Below are 17,302 nucleotides of genomic sequence, written 5' to 3'. Positions count from 1 at the left end.
GAGCTGTGGCTCTAAAAATGGAAACTGTAAACACACTTGTTGGACGATCGGCAGCAATTCCGCCAGCACTCGGTGCCTACTTTGTCCCTGATGCTGAGCTAGGTGCTCGGACTCGGGGAGCCCTGCCCACAGCGCTCTGGTCAGGAACAGGGGCTGGTGGCAGCTGCCAGGGACGCGTCCTCGCCCGCCGCAACAGCCAGTGTTCCTGGATGAGAAAGAGGGATTTTTGCCTTCCCCATCCTCAAGGTTCCACCCTGTGCAAAGGCAAGCCTGACAGCGGGAAGTCCATTCCAGACAAAGCTGTTTGATGAGTTGCCGGATGGGAAATGTGCTGTGTGTGCTGCCTGGGGTCAGGGAGGCACGCAGGCTGGGGTGTCTGCCGGCAGTTTTCACAGGAAAGTCAGCCCTGGCTTTCTCCATGAAGTGGGGGGGAGATGAGAGAGCCTGGAAGCTAGGGGATCCCTTGCTCAGCCTGCTGGCATGGCAGGAGTGGGGAGATGGGGTGGCCTCTTAGTGGGGCAGGCATTCGGGGCTGGGTCCCTGCTGAGCAGGTGGGGGGGGGGGGGACAGAGCCACAGCCAGTTGGCCTCATGCCGGCTCAGTGACGTCTCCCCAGACGCCGCCTCCTCTTGGGCTGTTCCTTGGGCTTCCATTTATTTGTCGATGTTGGTGGCACCCGCTCCTGGGAGCCCAGAGTAGGAAGGTCGACCAGGGAGCTCGTGCTCCGGGGGATCCCCAGGTCCCCTCCTCTTCCTTTCCCTCCGACACCCACCTGCCCAGTGCCCCTGTGTGTGGCAGCCCCCACGCCTGCTGCAGCAGCGAAGGGTCCGCTGAAGGGCCGCGGGCCGAGCAGGTGGAGGGCCTGGAGAGCTCACCTCTGGGTGATGCAGGGCTGGATTTTCAGTTTCCCCACGTCACACCCGTGTGAGCCCATTCATCCTTCTTTTGGCCTCGGGGCCAAGAGCTGACTCTTCCTCCCCTTCTCCTTGTGCCCCCCCGCCTGGGTGGAGCCCGTGCTGAGCTTCTCCAGGCACTGCATCCTCTCCGCAGCTTTGTCTGTGGGTCCGCCTGCTCATTTTGGCAGTTTACGCCCGGGGCTCCCCACGCACCAGAAAAACAGATCCACGGTGTCTCCCAGGACTGAGGCCCGGCGCAGTTCCCACGTCCCTCAGTGGGAGAGTGTCCTTCCCGAAGGTATAAAGCAGGTCCTCACCCTGTTCCCTCTGCTCAGAGGGCTTTAACTTGTGACTTTATATCCCGTATGCCTCCCCACTAACTGTCAGTATTTTCATTATTAGAAGCTAGAAGCAAGGAAGAAATATCTTATGAAATTATATATTTTATGAATATATTACCATTGCATTTTCCCCGTTGCTTTTATTAATAGAGGTTAGTAACGCAGCTCTCCTTGTTTCCCACGGCTTATTGTGTCGTAGGGGCCTGGGGGCATAGGAGGCAGAGGCTCAGCCTGAGGGCTGGGCCCCAGGCCTAACCCGGGTCCGTTGCTGGGATGTAGTAAGGCTGGGGACCAGTGGGGGAGGAAGCCTGGGTGCGGATGAAGTAGGCACATCAGCTGTGTTACTGTCTTGGGTGTGGGACAGCTTCACGGTTCACAGGTGACCCTTTTGCTCTGTGGTTGTGAGGTGCAATTAGAAAACATGTGAACCAGAAGGGACCTGCTGTGTAGCACAGGGAGCTTTACTCAATATTATGTAATAGCCTATAAGGGAAAAGACTCTGGAAAAGAATATATATACACGTGTGTGTGTGTATGTGTGTGTGTGTGTGTGTGTGTGTGTGTGTGTATATATAACTGAGTAGCTATGCTGTACACCTGAAACTTAGATAATGTTGTAAATCAACTACACTCCATTTAAAAGTCTGAAAAAGGAAACTGTGAACACACTTTGTGAGCTGGGACTCCCTTTAGTGTGGGTCATGCTTCGGTTCCTGAGGTTGCCCTAGGGGCCAGATTTCTGTGGCTCTGTGGCTGGACATTTCCTGGGACACAGAGGTTTAACCTTGACTCTGCATCCACAAGATTCCTCTTGCAGGGTAGGAGTCCACCTGAGAACAGGGAGCACTCAGTGCCGAGTGCAGAGACCCTGCAGCTGCCCCCAGGGAGCAAGTGTGCCCCCTCCGTGGTGTACTCAGGACCCTCAGTGCAAGGATCCTGTGTGACCTGCTGACTTTGGAGAAGTAAACACACGAATCCACTGGATGGCCTGCACTCAGACCCTCTCCCCCTCGGGAGGTGATGTGTGAGCTGCTTGAGGACACTGCTCATTTTTGTGTCTCTGGTCTCTGGCACACTACCCAGCACCTAAGAGGCACCCAGGCGTGCTTGTTGAAGGGATGGGCTGTTGTGAAAGGCTGTGAGTATGTCATCTATGAAGTCATAGTAGCTTAGTGGAGAGAGACCTGAAGGTCTCCAAATGGTTTAGCTCAGTGAGATTGATAACCTTTAGAGCATGTTTGTTTTCTCATAGAAAGAAACCAAAATATAAAACAAGTAATTCAAGGACTCTCTGAGTTTCTGTATGTCAGAAATCCAGTAAGAACAGCCTCTGTTATGTTTGTGGAGTGCTTTCGTTTCCAGTGAATGTCAGTAGGGATTGCAGTACATGGATTTTTTTTTTTTTAATGAGGATTTTTTCGAAACAAAGATATTCGAGCGAAAATTAAAGGTATTCTGTTATTGGAAATTGTTTTCATTGGTTTTTATCCTAAAACCACAGTTCGAATTTTATTAATGGAGTTACTGAAATTTTGGGTTGGGATGAAGGTTTTTTTGGCTTTTTGTTTGTTTGTTTGTTTGTTGTTTTTACTGTCTGTAGGGGGCGGGGAGCACTCCTAGATTAAATTAATGGATTTAAGAGCCATGAGGGAGGGACACTGTCCGGATGATCTTTTTTTTTTTTTGTCCGAATGATCTTGGTCCCTTTAATTCCATACGAGTCTCACCCCCTTTGGCCTTGTCTCATTTGCTGATAATTCACACTGCCCCGTCTTTAATCTCTCACATGCAAAGAAAGAGCCAGAAATGTACATGGCAAGTATGGTAACCAGAGAGGTATTACAGTGCATTTTTTAAATAATGAACTGGCGCCTCCTTTGTGGAAAGGTGATCTTGGTCTGTTGCAGAGAAGGGGGTGTCGAGTCTTGGCTTCCAGGAGAGAGATGGCAGGGGTAGTTGAGTGCTGTGTTGACCCAAGCACAGTTGTCGGAAGCCCCTGGAAGAGGGACTGTGGTGTAGCTAGTGGCGCTCATGGTGCGGTGTCACCGTCTCTTTGTGAGTGTGGGTGTCGGGGAGGCCTGGCTTTCTTGACTCTTGATATTGCAGACACCTTCCTTCATGACATTGGTGGTCTGTTGCGGAGGACACTTTGTGAGCGACCTTGGCAACCTTCCTTTGCCAGTCTGAGCCTGGGCTTCCCAGGTGTGAGTGGATGGGGTGGAGCCAGTGTTTCTGGGCTTGCGTGCATCAGGTGCTCTCTCAGACCTTGGTCCTCGAGCTGCTCATGGTCCAGCTAGGCAGGCAGCGAGCCAAGTGTGATGACAGCACGCATGAGGGCTACGGGCTGATGGATCCTTTGGGATTCTTGGGCAGGAGCTGGCATGTGCAGGGCTCTGCAGCGTGACGCTGGTTCTTGGGGGCGGGGGGGCGGTCTTAGAGTTGCAGAAGATAAGGCTGAGGCACAGGTGCCTAAATGTTGGGGTTGCGTGCTGGGGGCCACAAAGGTATTTGGCCAGGGTGAGGTGAGAATGTGTGGGACGTGGGTGAAGGGGCCTGAAAGCCGAGCCCCCTCTAGGATGGAACGGGAACCTGCGCTTAGGCAGAGAGAGCTGGATAGGAGAGGAGGAATTCAAGAGAAAAGCAGGTACAGTGATGAGTGTCGTTGAGCATTTGGCCGTGAAGAATGTGTGGGAAGGGTCTTGACAGTGAGTAGACCACAGCCTCATTGATGGAGGTGCAGGCGGGGGGGAAGGATGTTGTACTGTGGGTGCCGGGTTGGAACTGTGAGGCTGTCGTCGGAAGCCAGGAGGGCTGGGGGAGCAAAGGTGAGTGAGGAGGGGACCGGAGAGGAACAGTGTGACCGAGGAGGGACACGCTGTGGAGGGCCTTGAGCTTGGCACCTGGGGGCTCTGTGTTGAGGTGGCCCCAGGTGGGGGCGGGGCTGTGAGTGTCAGGAGGACGAGGAGCCGTGGGGAAGGAGGGCGTGGCAGTGCCGGAGGCGGCCTGGGTGGCGGGGTCCAGGGAGGTGGGGAGCGCCCAGCCGCCCGCTCAGCATGGGTGAGGCTGCGCGGAGAAGCCACCCCGGGTAACGGGCGTTCTCTTTGCTGTTTCTAGTGCTCGCACCCCCTGCACCACCACCGCCACCCATCCAAGGATATGCCTTCAAGCCTCCACCCAGACCCGACTTCGGGACCTCCGGGAGAACAATCAAGTTACAGGCCAACTTCTTTGAAATGGACATTCCAAAAATGGACATCTATCATTATGAGTTGGACATCAAGCCAGAGAAATGCCCAAGGAGAGTTAACAGGTATTCTCTTGTGTCCTTTATTTTAAAACGAATCAACCCTTCCATTCTTAGCTGATCCTTCTGACCTTTTTCCCTCGGGGGGCTTCTGTCGCGTTTATTTTTTTTTAAAGTGTTCTTGTACTGAGCTAGGACAAAAGCTGTGAGTGTGCAGCTTGGTGAGTGTCTCGGATGCTTATCCACGCTGGCCTCCTGGGGGGTGCCGCCCCCGCACCCACCCAGCAGCGCTGGGGTGGGTCCCTGGAGGCCCGCTTCCCGCCTGTGTAAATGGAGTCCACCGCCCGGAGAGCCCGGGCCGCCCCTTCATCCTGCTTCTCTCACTCAGCGGGTGAGCCTGACCTGTATCACTGTGTGTGTTAATAGCTTCTTATGTTTATTGCAGAAGAAGGTTACCATACAGTTATCTCATGATTCATTTACTCGTCCTCTCATTAGGTGCTTGGGCGCACTGGGCTTTGCTGTTACGAGCAAAGCTGCTGTGAACTGCTTGTTGAGGTCTTTTGTGGACATATGTTTTCATATCTCTGAATACACACCTGGGAGTGGAGTGGCTGGATCAAAGGGTAGTGTAGGGGCAGCTGCGTGAGACACCGGCAGGGAGCTTCCCGGTGCCCCTGCCGTGTCTCACGCCCCCTCGGCAGCGAGGGTTCCTGCTGCCCCATGCCCGTGTCAGCACTTGGTATGGTTAGTCTTTTCGTTTTTGCTGTTACGGTGGGTGAGCAGTGGTTTCTTGTTGTGGTTTAATTTTCATTTCTTGGTAACTAGTGAGTTGAGCACCTCTTCATGTGTTATTTCTAGTAAAGTGTCTGTTGAAGTCTTTTCCCTATTTTAGGGGGTTATATTTGTCTTATTGTTACTGATTTGTGGGGGGTTTTAAGTAAGATGTTCTAGGTGCAAGTCTGTATTGGGAATGTTTTCACGCAATCTGCGGCTTGCTGTCGCACTTTCGTAGTGGTGTCTTTAGTGAGCAGTTTCATGCCTTTACTGTCGTCCAGGCTGGAAGATTCTGGAAGCAATTGATTGTTTGTTGTGTGGTCTCTCTGAGAAATCTTCACTTCCTGAAGGTTACAGAAACACTTGTCAAATTTTTTTGAACAATTATAGCTTTAGTATAATTCTTTTTGCTACTGTTGTCATATATTTTACTGCTACATATGTTATAAACCCCATGGTACAATGTTGTTATTTTAAAGAAATTAAGAAAAGAAAATAGTGTATCTACCCACATGTTAATCACATCTGGTTCTCTTTATTTCTTCCTGTTGGTCAGTGTTTATACCTGGCATCAATTCCTCCTTAGCCTGAAGAATATCTTTTTTCCTTTCTTGTTGTGCAGACCTGCCAATGATGAATTCTCCCAGCATTTAAAAAAATCTGCAGATATGTTTATTTTCTCCTCATTTTTGAAAGATTTTTGCTGGACGTAGAATTTTAAATTGACAGTTTTTTCCCTGGCACCTTAAAGATGGTGTTACGTTGTCTTTTAATCCTCATTGTTTCTGATGAAATCTGTTTTTTGTTTTCTGTTTTAAATTGTAGTTCTCCAATATGTCTCTGTCTTTTTTCCTTCAAATACTTTCTGGTTAATTTTGTTTTTCAGCAGTTTGGCTATGATGTGCCAGGTGGAGTTTTCTTTGTATTTTTCCTTCTTCGGATCCTTAATGTTTATATCTTTTATGTTATTTGGGTGAAATACTGACAATCATTTCCCTTTTTTTTTTTAAGATTTATTATTTCTTTATTTTTGGCTGCATTGGGTCTTTATTGCTGCACACAGGCTTTCTCTAATTGTGGCAACGGGGGCTGCTCTTCATTGCAGTGCGCAGGTTTCTCGTTGCATTGACTTCTTTTGTTGCGGAGACGGGCTCTAGGTGTGTGGGCTCAGTAGTTGTGGCACGTGGGCTTAGTTGCGCTCCGCGGCATATGGGATCTTCCAGGATGAGGGATCGAAATTGGTAGGCAGATTCTTAACCACTGCGCCACCAGGGAAGCCCCTGGCAATCATTTCTTTACATTTTTTTCCTGTCCCATTTCCACCTCTACTTCCAGGATTGCAGTTATGTGTGTGTTAGACCATTTGATATTATCTTGTAATTGTGATTTAAAAAAAAAAAATGCTCCCCCTCTTCTCAGTTTGGATAATCTTCATTGATCTCTCTTTTACATCACTTTATCTTCTCCTCAGCTTTTTTTGGTAATATCCAATATTCTATGGTAACCATCCAATAAAAATTTTTCATTTATATACTGTGCTTTTTGGTTCTAGAATTTGCATTTGGTTCTTTTTCATAGTTTACGTTTTCTGCTCATAGTTTACGTTTTCTCGTCTGCCCATTCATAGCTGCTGCCTTTTTCCTTGATGACCTTGAGTGTATTCATAGTGATAGCATATTTACTACAGCAGCCCGTGTCTGCTCATTACAGCAGATGGGTCACTGCAGGGTCTGCTTCTTTTGGCAGGTTTTCCTTTGGATCACAGGTCGCCTTTCCTTGCTTGTTCACATGCAAACTGAATTTTCCGTTTGGTGAACATCACGTGTGTTACGTTGAGGGAGTCCGGCTTTTGCTGTGTCCTCTGGACCCCTGCCCCACAGACTCCTACCTCTCCTGCCCCCGCCTCCTCAGCACAAAGCCGCTGCTCCCTTATGCTCCCTCCCCATTTTGTGATTTGGAAATTGCTCCCAGCAGAGTGAGTGTATGTTTTCTTTCCCTCAATAATCACAGTCCTAAGCTGCCTGTTTTCCAGTGTCAAAAACAGCTCCCACGTTTTCTCTGGTTTTTTGTTTTTTAGGGCAGGAGAGGGAGTCTGCTTGCTTTGTCACGGTCAGAAACAGAGTTCTTAGTTGCAGTTTGATAAGTCAGATTGGTCACCCAGGTTGTGCTGGTGTCCTGTAATTTTTTGCTGTAATTTTTTTTTCCTGATCACAGTCTTTGTAAGAGAGAGACTGTTTGGGGATTCATTTCCCTTATTTGTAAAACTAAACAGTTGGATTCACTCAGTGTGGCCCAATATACATCAGTCCAGACTTTTTAAAAGGTGTCTTGGTGTATATGTTAAAATAAAAATATACCCTTTGACCCACCAATTCTGAGTATTTATCCCCAAAAGACATGTCTCCAGAGAAACAACACTTGACAGTTATATGAGGTCATTTAAATATGTACTTACTGAAAAATGTGTTTGTGAACCAAAACTCTGGACACAGCTGGTCTAAACAGCTCCGTTTACTAGAGGTCTTCTGAGATCTTTTCATGTGCCCTGTATGCTTTGTGACGCTTGGGGAATGGGGCTTGGTGGATTTTGAGTTTCCTTAGGACAAAATCCTGTGAGAATCTGTGATTTGGATATACTCTTAGAGCTGGAATGAAGGCGTGAAAAAGCGCATTTTCTGGGCTTTTGATTGGTATGGTGGCAGTTGGGCTCTTATTATGCCACCAACCACAGGGTACAAGAAGCTTTCTCTTATGAAAATAGGCATGACTAAGGCTTTGTCGTCTGGCAGCAGAAAAAGGCTGACGGTGATTAAAATGGGATGTTTTTACCTGATTGTACTCCCACAGTCCTGTTGTAGTTATGACTGTAAGGTTCTAAAGTTACCCAATATTTAGAAATTGCCTCCAGTCAAACAGGAAGTAGCAGCGCTGGGTGTTGAGCTGCATTTTGTGGCACGGCTAGCCTACGTGCTGGTGTGCCAGCCTGAGAGTTGCTGCCTAGTTAGATGTGTGAGCCTTCAGGGTTCTTCATTTTACTACTAATTCTGATGGACTTTGGCTAAGGTCCAATCTCAAAACTATAACCAATCCTAATAGCTTAGAAAAATGATGAAAGTAAAGTTTTTATGCGAGCAAAACCCACGTTCTAGCACCTTGACTTAGTCCCTCTCTGCAACCATGCTACCAACCGGCCAACATTTATGAAACCTCTGCCGTGTGATAGGCACCGTGCCCGCGGGCATACAGTGGGGCACAAGGTAGACACAGTTCCTGTCCCTAGTGGAGAAGAGAGAGTCAGGCCAGTGATTGACGGTGGAAGGGGAGGCGGAAGAGCAGGCAGTGTCCCCTGGCACTAGCCCTGGCCAGACGGTCCTCAACACCCCATCTTCTTTCACACTTGCAGCCTCTGTTAATGCAGTGTCTTAATTCTGAGTTCCCAAAACCTTGTGCAGTGCACATGGTAGATATTTAATAAATTCAACCCTGAGGCTTCGTGCAAGACTGAGAGGAAAATGCCATCTACACACGTTCTGATGAGTCATTGTGAATCCTAGCCAGGTGTGCCCTCAGTCTCTGGCAGTACAGTCGATCAGCGTTCTGAGTGGCTGCTGTGGGAGGGGGTTCAGTATAAGGCAAGGTCCCTCTTCTCAGGATGCTTCTAGTATTGTTGTGGCTGCAGGTGGTCACACACAACAGCCAGTGCCCAGAGCTGGTCTAGGCTGTGCTGGCCTTATGGCCAGCACTAGGAAACCTTGCCAGTGGGTCAGAATTAGCAGTGCTGTGCTTGGGAGCACGGGATGGGCCACTAGACGGGAGGGGTGCTCTTCGTCTTTTGACTGCACTTTCCCTCTTTGTTCTCTTGAGCTGTGTCAAGTGGCCCCAGGAGAGCACTGCACGAGTGCTGGCTCTGTGCTGGAGAAGAGGGGGCAGGGCAGCATGACTGTGTCATTTACAGCTGCCGCTGATGGGCACTGTCCATTGGAGGAAATGTACATTGGTCCAGACTTTTCAGAAGGTGGTTTAGTGTATATATTAGAATAAAAATAGTACCCCATATACCTGTGACCCACCAATTCTACTTCTAAGTGTTTATCCCAGAGAGAGAGATATACAAGGATGTCTAATAATGTGATGGCAAAGAGAGAAAAGAAGTCATTTGTATGTCAGCCAATGGAATGGTTAAACAAACGTACTGTGGAGTACTGTGACACTAGGGACAGCAATGAAATGGAGCTTCACAGTATGGATACCATGTCTGGAAACATAGACAACTATGTGGTTTGTTAATGTTACTTTACAGCACGTGATACAATAGCATTTCTAGTTCTAGACTTGATGCCACTTTGTATGTAGTGACAAGGAAAGGTCTTAAACTACATCCTGGGAAAACAGCAAGCTCCAGGACCATGTGTTTGATGCCATGTGTTTAAAAAATAATACACTATTTTTTTTATGTCCTTAGTATTTATATAAGTGCATAGGTTTAAAAATAATGAGGTTGCTTCTGAGAAGAGAATGGAAGTAAAGAGGTAGTCTAGGCAGACTTAGAGCATTATCCATATTTGAAATTTACAGTGAGAATGTATTAATGCGAAATGTGTGTAATTAGAAATTAACAAAAGAATACATTTTAAAATGTTTAGTGACTTGTTTATTTTATAACTGGAAGTTTGTGTACCTCTCGATCTCCCTCACCTATTTCACTCATCCCCTGCCACCAACCACCTGTTTGTTCTCTGTGTCTATGAGCCTTTCTGTTTAGCTATGTTTGTTTGCTTGTTTTAATTTTTAGATTCCATGCATAAGTGAAATCATACAGTATTTGTCTTTGTCTGACTTATTTCACTTAGCATAATACCTTCTAGGTCCATCCATGTTGTTGAAAATGGCAAGATTTTGTTCTTTCTTAAGGTTGTATAATACTCCAGTGTATGTGTGTGTGTGTGTGTGTGTGTGTATACATATACACACACACACTACATCTGTATTCATTCATCTATTAGTGGACACTTGGGTTGCTTCCATATCTTTGCTATTGTAAATAATGCTGCCATCAACATAGGGGTGCACATATCTTTTATATTGTATATCTAATTAATGTTTTTGTTTTCTTCAGAAAAATATCCAGAAGCATAATTGCTAGATTGTGTGGTGGTTTTTAACTTTTTGAGGAACCTCCATACTGTTTTCCATAGTGGCTGTACCAGTTTACATTCTCCCCAGCAGGACACAAGGGTCCCCTTTTTTCTTCATCCTTGCCAACACTTTTTGTTTGTTGTCAGCCATTGTGATAGGCGTGAGGTTATATCTCATTGTGGTTTTGTTTTGCATTTCCCAGATGATTCGTGATGTTGAACATCTTTTCAGGTGTCTGGCCATCTCTCTTCTTTGGAAAATGTCTGCTCAGGTCCTCTGCCTATTTTCCATCAGGTTGTTTGCTTTTTTGATGTTGAGTTGTATGAGTTCTTTGTATATTTGGATGTTAGCCCCTTATCAGATATATTGTTTGCAGATATCTTCTCCTATTAAGTAGGTGGCCTTTTCATTTTGTTAATAGTTTCCTTTGCTGTGCAAACGTTTTTCTTGAAGTAGTCCCATTTGTTTGTTTTTGCTTTTGTTTTCCTTGCTTGAGGAGACAGATCCACCCCCACCCCCAAAATACTGCTAAGATGATGCCAAAGAGCATGCTGCGTATGTTTTCTTCTGGGAGTTTCATGGTTTCTGGTCTTAAATATAAGTTTTTAATCCATTTTGAGTGTATCCCTGTAAAAAAGTAGTCCAGTTTGATTCTTTTACATGTAGCTGTCCAGCTTTCCTAACACCATTTAATGTCTTTTCCCCATTGTATTCTTGCCTTCTTTGTCATAGATTAATTGGTCATGTACATTGGGTTTATTTCTGGGCTCTCTGTTCTGTTCCACTGATCTGTGTGTCTGTTTTTGTGCCAGTACCATACTGTTTCGATTACTGTAGCTTTGTAATATCGTTTGAAATGAGGGAGCATGATACCTCCAGCTTTGTTCTTAAGATAGTTTTGACTATTTGGGGCCTTTTACATTTTCATACAAATTTTAGAGTTATTTATTTTATTTCTGTGAAAAATGCCATTGGTGTTTTGATAGGGACTGCGTTGAATCTGTAGAGTGCCTTGGGTAGTATGGTGATTTTAACAATATTAATTCTTGCACTCCATGAATGTGTCTCTCCATCTGTTTGTGTTATCTTCAGTTTCTTTCATGAGTGCCTCACCGTTTTCTGAGTACAGGTCTTTCGTTTCCTTGGTAAGATTTATTCCTATGTATTTCACTCTTTTTGATGCAGTTGAAATGGGGTTATTTCCTTAATTTCTGTTTCTGATAGTTTGTTATTAGTGTATAGAAATGAAACAGATTTCAGTATTATATTAATTTTGTATCCTGCACCTTTACCTAATTCATGTATTAGTTTTAATAGGTTTTTGGTGGTATCTTTAGGATTTTCTATATATGGTGTCATGTCATCTGCAAACAGTGACCGTTTTACTTACTTTCCAGTTTGCATTCCTTTTATTTCTTTTTCTTATCTGATTGCTGTGGCCAGGACTTCCAAAACTATGTTGTATAAAAGTGGTGTGAGTGGACATCCTTGTCTTCTTGTTTCTCTTCTTAGAGGAAATGCTTTCAGCTGTTCACCATTGAGTTATGATGTTGGCTGTTTGTCATATTATGGCTTTTGTTACGTTGAGGTATGTTCCCTCTGTACCCACTTTGTTGAGAATTTTTAATCATAAGTGGATGTTGAATTTTGTCAAAAGCTTTTTCTGCATTTATTGAGGTAATTGTGATTTTTATTCTTCAATTCATTAATGTGCTTTATCACATTGACTGATTTGCAGATATCGAAAGATCCTTGCATCTCTGATATAAATCCCACTTGATGGTGTATGATCTTTTTTAATGTATTAGTGAATTTGATTTGCTCATATTTTGTTGAGGATTTTTGCATCTGTGTTCATCAGATATCGGCCTATAATTTTCTGGTTTTTGTGGTGTCTTTGTCTGGTTTTGGTATCACGATGATGCGGACCTTATTGGATGAGTTCAGAAAGCACTCCTTCCTCTTCAGTTTTCTGGAATAGTTTCAGAAGAATAGGTTTAACTTTTCTTTAAATGTGTGGTAAGATTCACCTGTGAAGTTATTTGGTCCTGTACTTTTGTTTTTGTTGGGTTTTTGTTTTGTTTTGTTGTTTTATTACAAGAATGCATTTTTTTTTAAAAGAGGAAACTTCTCAGAGTGTTGGTAAGAAGGCAGACAAGCTGCCAGGGACTGTTTTAGCATCTCTGAATTAGAAGACATGTCCTGTTAACCATGAGGCAGTTTCACATCTGGCTACTGACACTCTCCAGTGTGTGGTTTGTGCCTCTGTGCCCTTGTGTATAAAACGGAGATGGTATTAACCTTCTAGGTTACTGTGAGGACCGAATGAGTTGTTCCATGTGCAGCCTGGCAGAGAGTAGGTGCCAACATGTTTGTCATCTTCACTCTACATTTTAATGTGTGCATCATTCTGTAAGATGCTGAGCACGTCATGTCTCTCTAGAATGTGTACAGATAGTATCTGGGGGCTGTTGCCTTTTGAGTGAGGTCAGGATCATAGCTTTAGGATTAGGTTCAGTAAAGGTGTTTGTCCAAGGAGCCAAACTGATGTAGTACAGGAACTTTGCTTTCCAGTGGTCAAACTTGATACGAAGAAAGAGCTAACCACAGGGACTTGAGGAATGACATGTCCCAGGTGCTGCCTCTCAGACATCTCTCAGCAGCGCCTGGGGAGAAGCTGGTCAAAAAAAGTCCATGGGCCTGGGTTGGGGTTGGGGTGGGGGAGTTACTATTTAATGGGAACGGAGCTTCTGTTGGGGAATAAGAAGAAGTTCTGGGCATGGATGGTGGTAGTGATTGTACAGCAATTGTGGATGTACTTGATGCCACTGAACTGTACATGTAAAAATGACTGATGGCAAATTTTATGTTATCTGTATTTTATCACAGTTAAAACAGAGAGAAGGACAAGAAGGAAGGAGGGTCAGTCACTGGTCAGTCTCTGGGGTCTGTCTGGGTTGATGGAGAGAGGGAAGTTTCACGTTTGAGAATTAGTTACCATCCTGTCATAAAAATTAAGCAGTATGATCCTTACTTATGTTTTGCACAAGATGATATGAGGTGCTCAAGTGGGCCGTTGAGGCATGGGGGTGGCGTGTGTGTGGTCAGGATGCTTTCTCTTGGCCCATGTGGTGGTCAGGGTTGTGTACCATGAGTCACCTGGGCAGGGTTGCTTCGTAGTCCATCCGGGCAACTCAAGAGGTAATGACTGAACAGCCTCCTTCTTTGAACAAATACTTACTGAGCCCCTGGTGTGCCACACTGCCAGGTGCTGGATGTTCCTGGGTGAGTAAGATGTGACTTCTGCCGACAGTTTGGTGTGTAAATGGAGTCATCATGCCAACTATTGAATTCAGCTGAGAATAGTAAGTGTTAGTATAGATAAATGTTTTGTGTCGCATGGACTCCATTTATTGCTTTGAATACTAGCTACCTAGTTACCTCAGCTCAAGGTATTGAGACGTGTACTCTGTCCTCTCTCTTCTCCTCCTTCCGTCATAAATGGAATGTCTGTGTGTCCGTGGGTCTTTTTCTGGGCCCTCTATTCTGTCCTGAGTTCCGGTTGTCTGTCCCTCCAGCACTACACTGTCTCTGTCACAGTAGCTTTTACGTCCACCATGTTCCTTTTGAAGAGTGTGCTTACCAGCCCTTAGCCTTCATTATTTCCAAATACATTTTAGAATTAGTTTATTAAATCTTATCAGATAAAAATTAACCCCTCTGGATTTTTCTTGGGATTGAAGGAATGAATTTGTTTGGGGAATTGAATATTCCTGTCCATGAATATGGTATATCAGTTGGTTGTTTAGTTTCTTATAGTGTTTCCAACTCCCAAATAAAAGAGTTGTGTAGCCCCTGTCCCTCCTTCCCTACAGGGATAACTGTGGGGAAGTCCATTTCTCATTGTAATACACTTTACTGGTCCCTTTAGGGAGGACCACATTGTTTTGGCTGGTCTACCCCAATCTTAGGGGAGAGAGGAGCAGTGGAGGGTGGGGCTTTCTCTTATTTTGTTCTGCATCTGTGTTTATAAGTGGGACTGTCCCATAATCACCTTGTTGTGTTTGAGATAAAAGTTTTTCTAGCCTCATAAAATGAGTTGGGGTGTGTTCCCTCTTAATTCTGTTCCTGATAAATTTGAGTTCAGTTGGATGATTTATTCTTTGAATGTGGGCGGAATTCCCCATTGGAGCCATCTGGACCTTGAGTTGACCATAAAATCTTGACCAGGCTTGGGGAGCAGTGGTCTGCAGACAGGGTGGAGGAAGGGGCCACCTTGTCTTGGGTGGCCCGGAGTAGTGTGTGGAGCGGCAGCTGAGACTGCACCCTGGCTGCTTGCTGGTCAAGGGCGGCGGGGATGGAGGTCAGAGCTGCACTGGCCGTCCTTGAGGCTTTACACCTGCTAGGGCTGTGATCTCCTGGTTGGCGTCAGAGGCCTGATGCATTCTTGGTGAAGCCAGCAAAGCAGAGGCTGCATCTGCCCCAGAGACTCGCCAGGCAGGGGGTGTTTGGGAGCAGAATTAGCTGGATCCCTAGACTCTCACTTCCTGCAACCAGCACAGTTGAAGGTCAGCTGGGCAAAGCCGGTTTGAATAAGGAATCCTTCTTAGGCCCACTTTTCTCATTCAAGGAAAAGAATGAAATGAATTTCTGATTCTTGTGTCCTGAAAGATGACCAAGGCTCTGCCCCAGAGAAAGACCCTTACAGCAAGGCTGAGCTCAGATGTGTCCCCCGCTCCTCCGTCGCCTCCGCTTTCCCTGCTGTCAGAGTCTCTCTCTCTCCCTTTTTACCACATCCCATGAGCTGCAGTTTCCTGGTGACTGGGATTCTGAGCCTCTAACAGCCCGTTTTCTATCAATGCTTCGCATGTTTCCCTTATGAGGACCTTTGGGGACCAGGCAGGCATCACAGCTTTTCCTGTCTATACTTTATCAGAGTCAGGTGAGGTGGGTGTGAAATTGTTGCAGAGATGTGCCAGGTGGGGCCCCCTTGGAGCAGAGATGTGTGGAGAGAGTGGTGGGTGGGCATTGCGCTTTCCCGGGCCTTGGGGCCTGCAGGAGAGCTGAGCTGTCTGGTCATCACAGTATGTTTCTGCGTGCTTCTCTGCGGAGCCGTGGACAGACAGGCAGCACAGGGCGAGGTGGGGCCACAGGTCTGGCGGTCCTCAGAGCTGCACAGTGGAACAGCTGCTTCGTGCTGGCCGGGTTCTTGCTGCGCCGGTTCACGCCCAAGGAGCAGGCAGCCCCAGTCTTCGCCGCTTATAGCCGCAAACCTCCATTTCACATTCAGGGTCAGTGTTGCGGGGCCCAGGCTGAAAGGGCAGCAGGACCCGGGGCGAGTTCTTCAGCAAATGACGGGAGCAAGAGGCCCGGGCCCAGCCTGCACCCGATCGGCGGGGTGGCGGTGCTCGGTGCATGTCTCATGCACAGCTGGTCCCGCGGCTTCAGGAGCGGAGCCCCGCCCGCCAGGCGTCAGTGGCTGCAGTGTGCACAGTGCTGGACACGGGGGCGGGCCGCCCATGTGTGAGTCGCTAAATGAGGGAGCATGAACCCACTAAGGTTCTAGTTTGATTTCTCATAGAGGGAAATTGAAAGTCATGTTATTAAAAGGAGCCACGGGGCTTATAAAATTGCTTAAAAGCCAGTGTCAGTAGAATGTCATCCTTGTATGCTGTTTCCCTGATTTTATTGACATTTTGCTCGAATTCTGTCTTGTTTCAGGGAAATAGTGGAACATATGGTTCAGCACTTTAAAACACAGATCTTTGGGGATCGGAAACCAGTGTTTGATGGAAGGAAGAATCTCTACACAGCGATGCCCCTTCCAATTGGGAGGGATAAGGTGAGCTCACAGAGGTGGCTTGGGTCAAGCAGTGTGCGAGCAGTCAAGTCCGTTGTTCCTCTTGTCACACACTGAATCACTTCAGCCAGGAGGAGAGAGCCGCTGCTTGGTCGTGTGCGTCATCGTGAGGTCCACAGAAACTGCCTTCCTGTGCTGTGGTTTTCAGCGGTCACAGGGGGTTAAGTTGTCTGAGTGCAGAGAAAAGCATTGAGAACTTCTCGAAACCACTAAACTTTTAAATGTAAAGTGCACACATGCAGGCACATGCCCCAGCCCAGCAGCAGACAGGAGCCCATATAGACCCACAGAGATGCGTGTTCGTACAGGGCGGGGTGGGGGGGCGGGGGGCGGGGGAAGGGGAGACAGGGTGGTAAAACACAGCGGTTACTCACTGAGGCAGTGATTCATCCGAGGTGATCGCCACAGCAGTCAGTCACCGCGGCAATGGTGGTGGTCTTAAATGTCGCCTTTCCTTATTGTGTGTGTCCTATCATGGTTTTATTTAAAAAGCAATAAAATTTCTGCCCAGAAGCTGTCACTAATTGGCACATCTTTCAGCCAGTGGGCTGCTCTGGGATGAAGATGGCTGTCGTTGATGAGAGAGGAAGACCAAAGATGGCTTGGAAATCATTTTTACCTGTCCTATTTTAAAAAAAAAAAAAAAAAAAAAAACCCAAACTAGTAATTTAACAATAACCCCAAAGAGACTGTGAAAGCTGATTCCCTTCAAGAATGACCTACACAATTAGCCTCTCACTCCCAGATTCCCCGAGAAGGAAAATAGCTCAGAGCTTAGAGGGTCTGAAAGTGCTGCCCCCATGACCTGCAAGTTCTCTACAGGCAGGACATTTTTTTTTTTTTTGCTTTTGCATTTTAATGATAATCTTAAAACAACTACTGTAAGCTCCTCTCTCCCATCTGGGTGGCCCGCAGGCCCATGGTTTCAGCTCCCAGCAGTGCGGCTCAGCTGGGAAGTGCGGCGCTCTGATAGGAGGAGTACGTAAGAGGAGTACGTTAAGGCCGAGGGTAGGCTGGTGGTGATAAGGGCTCCATCCTACCGGGCCTC

General features: G+C 46.6%; 1 protein-coding gene across 4 annotated transcripts in view; it reads left to right on the top strand.

Annotated features, from left to right (window-relative positions):
- AGO2 (argonaute RISC catalytic component 2) overlaps positions 1-17,302 on the top strand; it is a 90,786-nt gene that overhangs the window by 42,663 nt on the left and 30,821 nt on the right. For all 4 annotated transcript variants that reach the window (XM_057734222.1, XM_057734221.1, XM_057734223.1 and 1 more), the window contains 2 exons: positions 4,352-4,547; positions 16,116-16,236. In XM_057734222.1, the coding sequence (XP_057590205.1) occupies positions 4,352-4,547; positions 16,116-16,236 (317 nt within the window). The remainder of the gene's footprint in view (positions 1-4,351; positions 4,548-16,115; positions 16,237-17,302) is intronic.

The sequence above is a fragment of the Hippopotamus amphibius genome, chromosome 5 (assembly GCF_030028045.1).
Source record: "Hippopotamus amphibius kiboko isolate mHipAmp2 chromosome 5, mHipAmp2.hap2, whole genome shotgun sequence".
Classification (NCBI taxonomy): domain Eukaryota; kingdom Metazoa; phylum Chordata; class Mammalia; order Artiodactyla; family Hippopotamidae; genus Hippopotamus; species Hippopotamus amphibius.
The sequence above is the reverse complement of the archived record's forward strand: the minus strand, read 5'-3'. Positions and strand labels throughout refer to the sequence as shown.